Below are 12,088 nucleotides of genomic sequence, written 5' to 3' on the forward strand. Positions count from 1 at the left end.
TGTTTCTCCACTGCATCTACTGAGCAGTCTAGTTTTTTTTATCAAGCATCTCTGGAGACAGCTAGAGTGCTTACAATGATGACAGTAAAAGCAACAGCATACACTTCACAGCACATAACAGCGCCGTTATTAAGAGTGACATGAAAGAAGGGCTTGGATTTATATTGTTCCTTTGTTTAATGGCCTTTTGGTTAAGCAGCCAGGTTTGGCTGCAGCAAAAATTTGACTTGATGGAGCATTTTGAAATGTTGAAATTTTGAAATGAGCTATTATGACAGGATGGAAAACTGGAAACTGGATGAAACCGTCCCAAATTTGTAAATGCTTATTTTTCGTTCCACTGTTTTTTGATGAAAATGGGGGAAAAATGAAAATAACATTGTGACATTGTTCATTGTGTGTTTGTAGCTTAAAAATTTTAGTTGTTAGCACATTTGCTTCACATGTCTAACGTGGAGGTTTGAGTCCTGCTTTAGCCTTGTATATGCAGTGTGTGTGTTCTCCCAGTGCTTCAGGGTTTCCTCAGTATACCCCAGTTTCCTCCCATTCGAAAGACATGCATTGTAGGCTGATTACATCTCTACATTCTGTCTGTGTGTGTCTTACAATGAGTTGGCACCCTGTCCAGATTTGCTGTTTAGGCTGTTAAATATTCAGGTTGGCAAATATAAACGCACATCTTCATTTCTGTTAGTAGAAACTAGCAAGAAACCACATTATTCTTAATTGTTATTATTCATCATCAGATTGTAAGGTGTCACACATGATGCATGATGTGCTAAGTCAGCAATAAATGTCTCTAACACCAGTTTCAGTACCATTAACAAATATTGATGAGTTTGAGCATAAATACCTCCTCTCTCTCTCTCTCTCTCTCTCTCTCTCTCTCTCTCTCTCTCTCTCTCTCTCTCTCTCTCTCTCTCTCTCTCTCTCTCTCTCTCTCTCTCTCTCTCTCGCTCGCTCGCTCGCTCTCTTTCCAGCCTGGACCCTGAGCAGAAAGACCAGCTAATTGAAGTCATAGAAAAGCTGCTTGCTGATAAAACCACTGTAAGACATTGTTGTTAATTAGACACACAATGTGTACTCTCATTATTTATTCGTCATTCCGTTAATAGAATTTTGTCTGTTGTCTGGTTAAGCTGGTGGCAGGCAGTGTGGTGATGGCATTTGAGGAGGTTTGTCCAGAGCGGATCGATCTGATCCATAAGAATTACCGTAAACTCTGCAACCTGCTGATTGACGTGGAGGAATGGGGCCAGGTAGTTATCATCAACATGCTCACCCGCTATGCCAGGACTCAGTTTCTCAACCCCAACATGAATGTACGTACTGTAACTCCTCATTCATCTCTGTAAATAGACAATACAGGTGTGTATGGCCTTGCCTGAATCTGAGCATGTGATAGATTGTATGTTGCCTCTTTAGGAGTCTCTGCTGGAGGAAAGTGGAGAGAAGGCTTTTTATGGTTCTGACGATGATGATGAGGATGAGGATGATGATGACGAAGATAAGAAGGCTGAGGCAGCTGCCCTTGCCAAAAGGAAGCCATACGTTATGGACCCCGATCATAGACTGTTGCTCCGAAACACCAAACCTCTGCTACAGAGCCGCAATGCAGCTGTTAGTACAACAGTCTACATGTCTCAACATTTTTACACTTATAAATACGCACAAAAATATACATGGGATTTAACTGTTGTGGTCACCAGATTTGGACCTGAATTCCTGGCTTTGCTTTATTTTTACTTTAGAAAGGAATAAACAATATGTAAACAAAATATTAAAACTAGCAGAAAACTTTATCTTGTGCACCTATGACGTTTATCTCTATATAATTGTATTGGTAATACATTGGTAATAAATATCAGCTAACTAACACATTTTTACTAATGCAGTATGTGCTGTTCAGCTACACACAGGTGTCCAAAAATATAGCTAGCTAGCTAACCTGGCTAACTGCAGCATGACCCGAAGGAGCTGCTGCACTGCTGCTTCTTGAAGATGTAGGAGGTGATATGTATTAAGGCAGTCAATAATAATTATACAGTTAGTTCTGGTCCACTAATCTGATTGATCTGCTAATCTGATTTTTTTCAGACGGTTTTCAACTCTTTAATATAAGATTACAGGGACATTTTACAATGTGTATCACTCTGCTCATCTTTGTTTACTACGTAAAATTCCACTATAAGTTTAAAAGGGTTACTACAGTACTGTTAGAGACATTCATTTATATATGAATCCTAATGAAAGCTCATCAAAAAATATTTGGCACATGTTGTTTCTTAAGTATCAGTTAATCCAGATTACTTTCTTACTTTCTTAGTTAATCCAGATTACTTTCTTACTTTCATAGAACTGATGTGTTGAAGCAGTATCAAGCTCACAATCTTACTAACAATCAGCACAGCTGCAATTACTGTAGGAACTGCTGAATCATAGCCATGGTGATATTCAGTATATCTGCCCTGATTCAGTTCTCCAAATGGCAGCAATTATACAGCGTGACATCACTTAACACCCAAGGGAACTATATATGCAAATAAATAGCATATGCCACTCTTCCATGACTTATTCTCTCTCTTTCTCTCTTTCACTCTTTCTCACTCTCTCTCATTCCCAGGTGGTGATGGCAGTTGCTCAACTCTATTTTCATCTAGCTCCTAAAGCAGAGGTGGGCGTTATTGCCAAAGCACTGGTGAGGCTGATGAGGAGCCATAGGTCAGTGAAAGAAAAAAAACATTTTGTCTTTCTCTGATTCAAATAATAGTGAGCCCATAAACCTTCTGTGTGACTGTGAAGGTCCACACTGATGAAGTTGTCAATAAACCTTATGCCTTTGAGTCCTGGGTAAAGCATCACTGCAGTCATTTGAAAGGATTTGAGGTCTTCTTACACAGTGGTTTAACATCTAAGTTTAACATCTAACATCTAAAAAGACATCGATCAGATTAAAAAATAGTTAATATAAACTCATGCAGTTCACTCACTTAAGGTTCTGTGACATGAAAGTTGTTTTTGTTTGTAAACTTTGATTAGTGCACAATTTTATGGTGGTCTACTGTTATTTTTGTAATTTTCTCTGCAGTGAAGTCCAGTATGTTGTTCTTCAAAATGTCGCAACTATGACCATCAAAAGGAGGGTGAGTCATTTTCATTAAGTACCATCAAGCACAGCAGAAATGTATAAAAAAAATCCCTTATCGCTTGACACCACAAAATTAGATCTTTGCATGCTCTAATTTACATGACTGCTTTTGAGACTTAACACAAAATATGTCTACTTTTGCTGTTGTAGGGGATGTTCGAGCCATACCTAAAGAGCTTCTACATCCGATCTACTGACCCAACACAGATCAAAATTCTTAAAGTGAATTAAATGGCTTTTACACCACCAAGAACATTTGTGGTTTTTAAGCATCTTCATATGAATTGAATTTGATTTGATTTCATGTTCCATTACATTGCAGCTTGAAGTGTTAACCAATCTGGCAAATGAAACCAACATATCTACCATTTTGAGAGAATTTCAGGTAAGAATTCTTGTTGCAAAAGTGTAATTAAAGGTTAACTGAAAATCTTATTAATCAATATTGCAATATTTTTGTGTAGACCTACATCAAAAGTATGGATAAAGACTTCGTGGCAGCAACCATCCAGGCCATTGGCCGCTGTGCCACCAATATCGGGGAGGTGAGAGATACCTGCCTTAATGGTCTCGTCCAACTCCTCTCAAACAGAGATGGTGAGTGAAATATTGCATGTTTTATACAATTTAATTAAACCACACAAACTTTTGGTTAAAGATAATGTGTATGAAACACTTTTACTTTTTCTTTAACATTTATTCAGAAATATCCATTACTGGAAATATCCATTACTGGATAATCTGTAAAAGTAGCAGTTTTTTAAGAGTTTACTTCGTATATACAGGTGGAAAGAACTACAACAATGTTTGTAATATAATTTTAGTGCGAGTCAGTCATCAGTGAGTGTGCTAATATGAAAATAATGAGACTAAACTGATGTTTTTATGTGGGGGCTGCAGAGCTGGTAGTAGCAGAGTCAGTAGTGGTGATTAAGAAGCTCCTGCAGATGCAGCCTGAGCAGCACAGCGACATCATCAAACATATGGCCAAGCTCACAGACAACATACAGGTGGATCTCTCCTATTCTGTTTTAGAAATGTCTAGTGTCATTCAATTACAAGCTGAAAAAGCTTGTTACCTTCATAATTATATAAAAATATTAGTTGCAGTCTTATTAGTTCAAAATGTGCAAAAAAAAAACCCCAGATATAATTTAAACTGAAGTTTGCTCAGGAACCTAACCAGCACTTTTACTTTTCTAAGGTCCCAATGGCGAGAGCGAGCATCCTGTGGCTGATTGGTGAGTACTGTGAGCATGTTCCTAAAATTGCCCCTGATGTCCTAAGGAAGATGGCAAAAAGTTTCACCAACGAGGAGGACATTGTCAAGTTGCAAATCATCAATCTGGCTGCCAAGCTCTACCTGACCAACTTCAAACAGGTGTCTAAAGTGTATTTTACTCAAGTGAGGTTCTGTATTTGCTGTGTGTGCTGTGTTTTCTTTGTGAAATAATGCTGGAGGAACTTTCATGAACAGGAACTTTAATGAACTTTCATGCTTTGGTGCTGCCCATGGTGCTGAAATGGTGCTGTCTTTGGTGCTGAATCATTTCCTCAGACCCCCAGGCAGTTGTATGGCTAGATTGAGTAACATCACCAGGATGGGACAGTCTCTCTCAATTTGACTAAAATGGATTTTCAGAGGCACAATATATGTAACATTTAATTTGTTTTTAAATGATGTCCAGTTGTTCTAAAGAGACTGTACTGTAAAAACCTCACGGAAATAATTCTGAGACTGAAACAAAATACTCTGAAGCTCAATTTTGAGTCATTGTTTTTTCAAGCGATACTAAGACAGTGTGACTTAAGACACACACACACACACACACACACACACACACACACACACACACACACACATGTACAGTCTATGCTGTCTCACCTCAGTCTTTCCTTCTCTCAATATTTAGACCAAGCTCCTTACACAGTATGTGCTCAATCTGGCAAAGTATGACCAGAACTATGACATCAGAGACCGTGCACGGTTCATCCGTCAGCTCATCGTCCCCGTGGATAAAAGTGGAGCACTGAGTAAATATGCCAAGAAGCTTTTCCTTGCTCTTAAACCTGCACCAGTGTTGGAGTCTCCGTTTAAAGGTAAACTAACAATTTTCATTCTTTTTTGTTTAATATAAAAGGGGAATCTTATATTAGCCGATCTAAATATTTATTTACTGAGTTCTAGACACCATTTGGACAGTTTTGATGTCAATTGCTTAAATAACTTTCTATATAATTTGTAATTGAAACAAAGCCACTCCAAACACACACACTTATTCTACCCAATTCAACTGCAAAATACATATTATACACATTGTATAAATATGCTGTTTACTTGTAACCACGATAAACACAAGCCTCTGTTTGTCAATGGAAACAAGTAGAAATGAACACTGATTCAATGCACCTCGTGTTGTTATTACAGAATCAGATAACCAAAATAAAATCAGCTTTGAGAATTTGATGCAATTTACTTTTATTTTGCAACCATTCAAAAACTGGGGTGCTTTGTCCCACCTCCAGCAATCTCCAAACTGCAAACCAGAAAGTATAGATCATCATATATACATTGACCATTACAAATATAACAATAAAACTGTTTTATATCTTTGAAAATTATGTTTTGAGACTCAGACTTACAAATTCAGAGTCACAAATTCATCTGATTATGATTTATTTTGCAAAACAATAAAATAATATAAAAATAAATATTTAGTACTAGACAAAGGTAAACTTCCCCTATAAGCTAGAATTGATTATATTGTTAAGACTGTCATCTTGCAATGAAACTGGAAAGAGAAATAAGTTTGTAGGTTTTATTATTATATTATTTTACTTTTTGACTCCTATAGAGAGTCGATTTCTGACTTTGTGTCTGTTTTGTGTTTCACTGTATAGACAGAGACCATTTTCAGCTCGGCTCGCTTTCTCACCTGCTAAATACCAAAGCAGGCGGCTACCAGGAGCTGCCCGACTGGCCCGAATCAGCGCCTGACCCCTCCGTGCGCAACGTGGAGGTGAAGGATTCTGTGCGTGCAGGGGGAACAATTACTCCCAGAGGCAGGGCTTCAGGGCTCAGGCCTGTGGGAACTGCTCCTCCACCCCACCAGAGGGAAGCCCAGCATGCAGGATACGTCAAAAAAAAAAAGAGCCTATCCTCTCCAACCAAAATCGGCTTTTCCCACAGCCATGTTTTATATCTCTCCTCGCTCATCAGCATAACTTCATCCTCATCATGCATTGTCATTCAATTTGGCTCTCAGCCAGCCAGCAAGCTCATTGTAATATTGGGACAAAGGATATTTTCATTTCACTTTAGTAAGTAGGAGTGTTATGCTTTTGAGGGTTGAGAAATCAATTCAGAATCGAGAGTTTATTGTTATATTCATGATAGAAGTGTTCAATATTATACCTGTGGGATCTTTAAATCCATACATTCATATCAGACCACTGTTGGGCCTTCTGGAAGAGCAGTACCCACAGAGCCCTTCATCCACAGTCATAAAGCCTGCACTCCACACACTGACTAAAGCCACCTCAACTCATATCACACGCTCTACACTTCCTCCATTATGCTTTCATTTGGGTTCAGAAATTCTCAGAAACTTAACAGGGAAAGCTTTACTGTCTTTACTGCTCGGGTTAAGGTTTGCTTTACCTAGCTGTGGAGTGTGGAAGGAAATAATGGCACATGAGATCAGAATTGTTCTTCATCAGAACCTCATGTGCTACTCCATTAATGTCTCAGAAGGTCCCAGTGCTTGTGAACATACCAGCAGAAGACAAAGGGGACCTGCACTATCCACTGTGCTTATATTTGGTGGACAACATGAAGGCAGCTCGGATGTGTCTGATCCTCTCTATTGGCTTGATTGAACTAAATTTTATTATGCATAAAGAGTACCTCAAGATTCTATATACAGTGAAATTCTTCCACCCATACTTAGTTTACTAGAAGTAAACAGAGCAAAAGTCAAAATATACTGTATTTCAAGTCCAGTCCAGTTTTTTTGTCAGTCTTCTAAGAGTTTCCTTTTTATTAATATCCCTCCCAATGTTTTTGATCACAATGAGGTGACTGAAAAAAGACTAAGCTTGTATTATAGACCTGTTTGTAAGATATTTGAAGACTTTGTAAAGATAAACATAAAATAAAACATGCCTTAATATACTTCTGCATATTGCACCTCATTCAAAGCTGTCACTTTCCACTGCCTCTGTTCTGGCAGTGAATATGAAGTATGAGCCATGTTGTTCACCATGTATACAGTGATTGGTACATCCACAAGCAGAATGTTATTTGACTTGTGCTTTGTCTTTGTGTTCCTCTATTTACTATAGTAAGTTTATATATATATATATATATATATATATATATATATATATATATATATATATATATATATATATATATATATATATGCACTGTATACATATACGTGTATATGTATATATATATATATATATATATATATATATATATATATATATATATATATATATATATACTCATAATGCATAATACACTTGAGTCATGATGCAGATTTCCTGTTAAGTAGACTGTGTTGTTAAGTCTAACGTAATTTCCCATCCAGTGACCCTTTCCTGTTTGTTTCTTTATAACCCCTGTCTGTTTGCTCCACCTTTGCCCCCCTACCACATCATCATCCCACAGCAAGAGGAAGTCATAGACACCAGTGAAGGGCGGATCGGTCTCCTTGGAGACTGGCGAGAGGTGCCCAAAGTGTGCAGTGGCTTCTCCTCCTCCTTATCTATCACTCTGTACATACTAGCACCCTTTCCTTACAATTCCCAGAGTGCAAATATACCTACAGTGAGGAGTGCACTGTAGTGTAATACATTCTCTGGATCATTCAGAATTATATGATCCAGGAATACTAATCTACTAATGGTTGTAAAATAAGCACTTCATCCTAGGGAAAAGAACATACCCCATTTTCCTTTAACAGAGTGTGTATCTCTGTGAGATGTGTGTGTTTGTGTGTTTTCTCTTAATCTGAAATCTGCTGTTGGATGATCTTCAACTCTCATCTCATTCAAAAAATCAGGTGTTCATCCCATTTCTGTTGCACTTCCATTGATTTACAGAGGCTTCCATAACCATGTTTTAATATAATAATGCTAAAAATACACAAAAAATAGTTTAATGGTATAATTATACATCTATAATATATTTTTGTTGATACTGTAAGTTTTATACGATTAACTCATGCTGACTGTAGATGTCAGTGCTATTATATAATAGAAAACTTTTTTTTTTTTTTATGTTTTGGAAACCATGGCTGATGTACCTACAGTAGATTTGTTAAGTGCAACCTGAATCCTTGTGTGTACCTTTTTAAATATTTCTGTTCTCTTCTTTTCCTAGCTCTTTTTCTCATCTCACCTCATCATTCTTTTGTTTTTTTCCCCCCTTTTTTTCTTTCTTTCCTGTCCGCCAGGTTATTAGGCTGCTTGAAAGAGTCACGAATCTAACCAGCGTGAGTCTGTCAGTTCACGAAGAGCTCTGCGCATATTTGAGTCTCGAACTGTGTCACGCCAAATCCCAGAGTGCTTTCCGTGCCAGTCAGCTTAGCCTTAACCCTTGTCACCTAGCCTAGCTTATTGTCTGTCCACTGCTAAATTCAGCCTAAAGCCCCTGGCTGAGCTTCACTCTATGCTGTCTTTACCATTAAATAGCTGAATCCTTGCAAAATGCCAACTGCCCTCCTCTTTAGCTCATTTTTTTATCACAATCCTTGTTTTTGCTAAAAATGCACATTTCTATTAGCTTCCTTCAAAGCTCCAAATGTAGAAATGCATAAATGTAACGTCTTAACTCAGGAGGAGGTCATTTGGTACTTTTTCAGACTTTCAGAATTTTTAGATTAGGTAGATTTTTCCCATTGATACGATAAGTACAGCAGTGACTGTGACAATGAATGCATCACCTTAATGCTTACATACGACCCATCTTTGTTAAGGACAGAAAGCTTGTCCTTTCTATGTTATATGTTACATATTTGTTATACATGTATAGCCTGTAGCTGTGGGAGAGGCATTCATGGCCAGACAGTGCTGAAACACTGTACAACCATGTGTATTTGTGGCATGACCATGTCCCTGTGACTTTCATCAGGTTCCAGAGTGGACTAAATGCACCAGTAGGAAGGAGCGCAAGGAGAAGAAGGTGGAGAAGCCTTTCTACTCTGACTCAGAGGGAGAATCTGGCCCCACCGAGTCTGCTGACAGTGGTAAGTCTGGAGAGAAATTAACAATAGAGTATCTTAGTATCTGATACTGAAGATTTATGTTTCCAAGAATTTTATACATAAAATGGGTTTTGCTGATTTAATCCATAAAGTATTAGGATTAATACACAAATTAGATTTGAAAGGCAGATTTGGAGATCATTTCCATGCAGTGTTGTATAAAGTACTAGAAAGCAATACTTGAGTAAAAGTACAAGTATCGTACTAGAAAAAGACTTTGGTAGAAGTGAAAGTTGCCTTTTAGAATATTACTAAAGTAAAAGTCTTTAAGTATCTGATATTTACTGTACTTAAGTATCAAAAGTAATTTTCTGATATTTAATGTACTTAAGTATTTGAAGTAAAAGTAAAAAGTACAATTTCGGTGATTTTCGGTAGGCATAAGAGCAGGGGCGGTTTTAGGATTTCACCTTTAGGGGTTTTAATGAGAATTTAAAACAAGAAGAGTTATATATTATATATTATATATTATATATTATATGACTACATAGTAAGCCAAACGTTATGGTGTTATTAAATATTTAATAACACCATAACGTTTGGCTTACTATGTAGTCATATAATATTTAATATATATGGCAAAAGTGGACACCAAAATTTTATGCATGATGTAATGATGCCAGTCTCGAATCAAATCAGTTCATGTATGTGTGCATTCTCTACAAACAGTGTGTCCAATGAATGCAGTCACTCACTCACTTTTTTTCTTCCGCTTATCCACAAACTACCTCGCTTCACGGGGAGCCAGGTGCCTATCTCAGGCTTCAAGACCAAATCAATAAATGTTATTTTTATTTAGTATTGAATGGAATGTTTGCATTAATATTTTGTTTGTGCTACAACTCTGGTAATAAGAATAACGAAATTTCACTGCTTTTGGTCGCCGTATTTGCGGCTTTCAGCCGATTAACGTTATAAATGCCTCCAGCTCTGACTGCGCGTGCACGCTGCACGTGCCTGTGCTTCTCCGTAGAGCGTGAGGAGCGTAATGCAATCTAGGAGCAGTGATTCGCCAAACCTCCCTTATTGCAGTCACACACATTTCTTCTGATTTTATTTTGTAGTAACGAGTAACGAAGACGCTTAGTGGAAATATAACGGAGTAAAAGTATACATTTTATCTAGAAAATGTAGTGGAGTAAAAGTGAAAGTTGGCATAAATTTAAATAGCGAAGTAAAGTACAGTGACATTTCTACTTAAGTACGGTAACGAAGTATTTTTACTTTGTTACATTACAACACTGTTTCCATGGAACCTACATCCAAAATACATTCATTAAACACGGCCCCTCCGGTCTCTCTGCAGAGACCAACACCAGCAGCGGGTCCGAGAGTGGCAGCGAAGAGAGTGGCTCGGGCTCAGAGAGCGAAGAGAGCAACGAGGAGTCTGAATCTGATGAGGAGGAGAAGGATAGAGAGGAAGAGAAGACTAAGAAGAAGAAGAAAGTAGACACAATCAAATTGAAGAAAACAGAACTGAGTGCAGAGAGGTCTGATTCATTTCTACAGACAGTTGATGTAACGTTTGCAGTTTTATGTGTACATACGGTATGTAGGCAGGATGACAGAGTACCTATACGCCATTTTTACAGTGATCAAAGCAGCGGAGAGGAGCAGAAGAGAACCAGGAAAGGAAGAAAGGAGCAGAAGAGATTGTCTGAGTCCGAGAGTGAAGAGGACAGTGAGTCTGAAAGCAGCGAGTCGGATTCAGAGTCAGAGGAAGAGTCAGACTCGGACATGGACACAAGAAAGAAGAAGGTTTGAGCTGAAAATCATTTTCTTTAATACAGAGGTTCCACTTTTAGGATTTTTAATATCATTTTTGTTTATTAAATCAGTCTTGATTTACATTAAACTGCTATTCCACAGCCAGAATTCACAGCTCCTGCCCTGCTGCAAGGGGAACTTATCAACACCATGGAGATCACTCTCCTCAGAGACTCTCAAGAGCAAGAGGTGTTCATAGTGTGCAGTGGTTTCTGCTACTTCTGTCTCTGTTAAACATCTCAGTGACAGTCCGTCCTTTTTTAACTGACGGCAACAGTCGAGTGACTAGAAAAGTGCTGTGTTATGTTGTTTATTGAAAGTGATGCATAGCAAATTCCCTCCTTCATTTTTATGCTTTCTTTTTTTGCATTAATCATCAAGGTGTTTGATTGAGGTGCTCAAAATGCAGAACACTACAGATATTTTGTGTATTTTTCTTACAGACTCCTGCCTCAAAACCACCACCTACAAAGCAGAGCAAAAAAGAAAGCAAGAAAGAGTCCAAAGAAATGTCTCTGCTAGATCTGGATGACTGTAAGTGGGATCTGAAATAAGAAATTGACTGGAAGGTTATTCAGATCGATGAATTGTCTCGTTGCCTACTGTAGTTTCATTTTGAATTTTTAGTCCATTCGGTCTTTCACCTGCTAGTACAATATGATATGCCCATTTGTACTTGGCCTTGTGGACAGAAAGAGAGACCTTTACTGACTTTAACAGGTTCTTCTTCTTTGCCTCAGTTGACCCCACCCCTTCACCTCAGGTGACTCCAGTCAACAACTTCCTGTCCAGCAGCCTGGTGGCAGATCTAGAAGGGTTGTCACTGACTGACACTGTACTCGCCCCGACAGTAAGTTACATGCACCACTGACTTTTTTAAAGCAAGTTCCTTTTTGAT

General features: G+C 38.1%; 1 protein-coding gene across 8 annotated transcripts in view; it reads left to right on the plus strand.

Annotated features, from left to right (window-relative positions):
* LOC113659970 (AP-3 complex subunit beta-2) overlaps positions 1–12,088 on the plus strand; it is a 40,932-nt gene that overhangs the window by 23,991 nt on the left and 4,853 nt on the right. For 3 of the 8 annotated variants that reach the window (XM_047820113.1, XM_047820109.1, XM_047820110.1), the window contains exons 6-23: positions 981–1,047; positions 1,140–1,322; positions 1,426–1,620; positions 2,624–2,721; positions 3,089–3,143; positions 3,299–3,370; positions 3,471–3,533; positions 3,613–3,745; positions 4,049–4,158; positions 4,353–4,529; positions 5,062–5,248; positions 6,050–6,168; positions 8,614–8,652; positions 9,291–9,405; positions 10,730–10,913; positions 11,016–11,181; positions 11,634–11,724; positions 11,931–12,040. In XM_047820113.1, the coding sequence (XP_047676069.1) occupies positions 981–1,047; positions 1,140–1,322; positions 1,426–1,620; positions 2,624–2,721; positions 3,089–3,143; positions 3,299–3,370; positions 3,471–3,533; positions 3,613–3,745; positions 4,049–4,158; positions 4,353–4,529; positions 5,062–5,248; positions 6,050–6,168; positions 8,614–8,652; positions 9,291–9,405; positions 10,730–10,913; positions 11,016–11,181; positions 11,634–11,724; positions 11,931–12,040 (2,164 nt within the window). Of the gene's footprint in view, positions 1–980; positions 1,048–1,139; positions 1,323–1,425; positions 1,621–2,623; positions 2,722–3,088; positions 3,144–3,298; positions 3,371–3,470; positions 3,534–3,612; positions 3,746–4,048; positions 4,159–4,352; positions 4,530–5,061; positions 5,249–6,049; positions 6,181–8,613; positions 8,653–9,290; positions 9,406–10,729; positions 10,914–11,015; positions 11,182–11,633; positions 11,725–11,930; positions 12,041–12,088 lie in introns of all 8 variants that reach the window. The other 5 variants (XM_027173088.2, XM_027173091.2, XM_047820111.1 and 2 more) reach the window with 2 other exon arrangements.

The sequence above is a fragment of the Tachysurus fulvidraco genome, chromosome 10, assembly GCF_022655615.1.
Source record: "Tachysurus fulvidraco isolate hzauxx_2018 chromosome 10, HZAU_PFXX_2.0, whole genome shotgun sequence".
NCBI classification, from domain to species: Eukaryota; Metazoa; Chordata; class Actinopteri; order Siluriformes; family Bagridae; genus Tachysurus; species Tachysurus fulvidraco.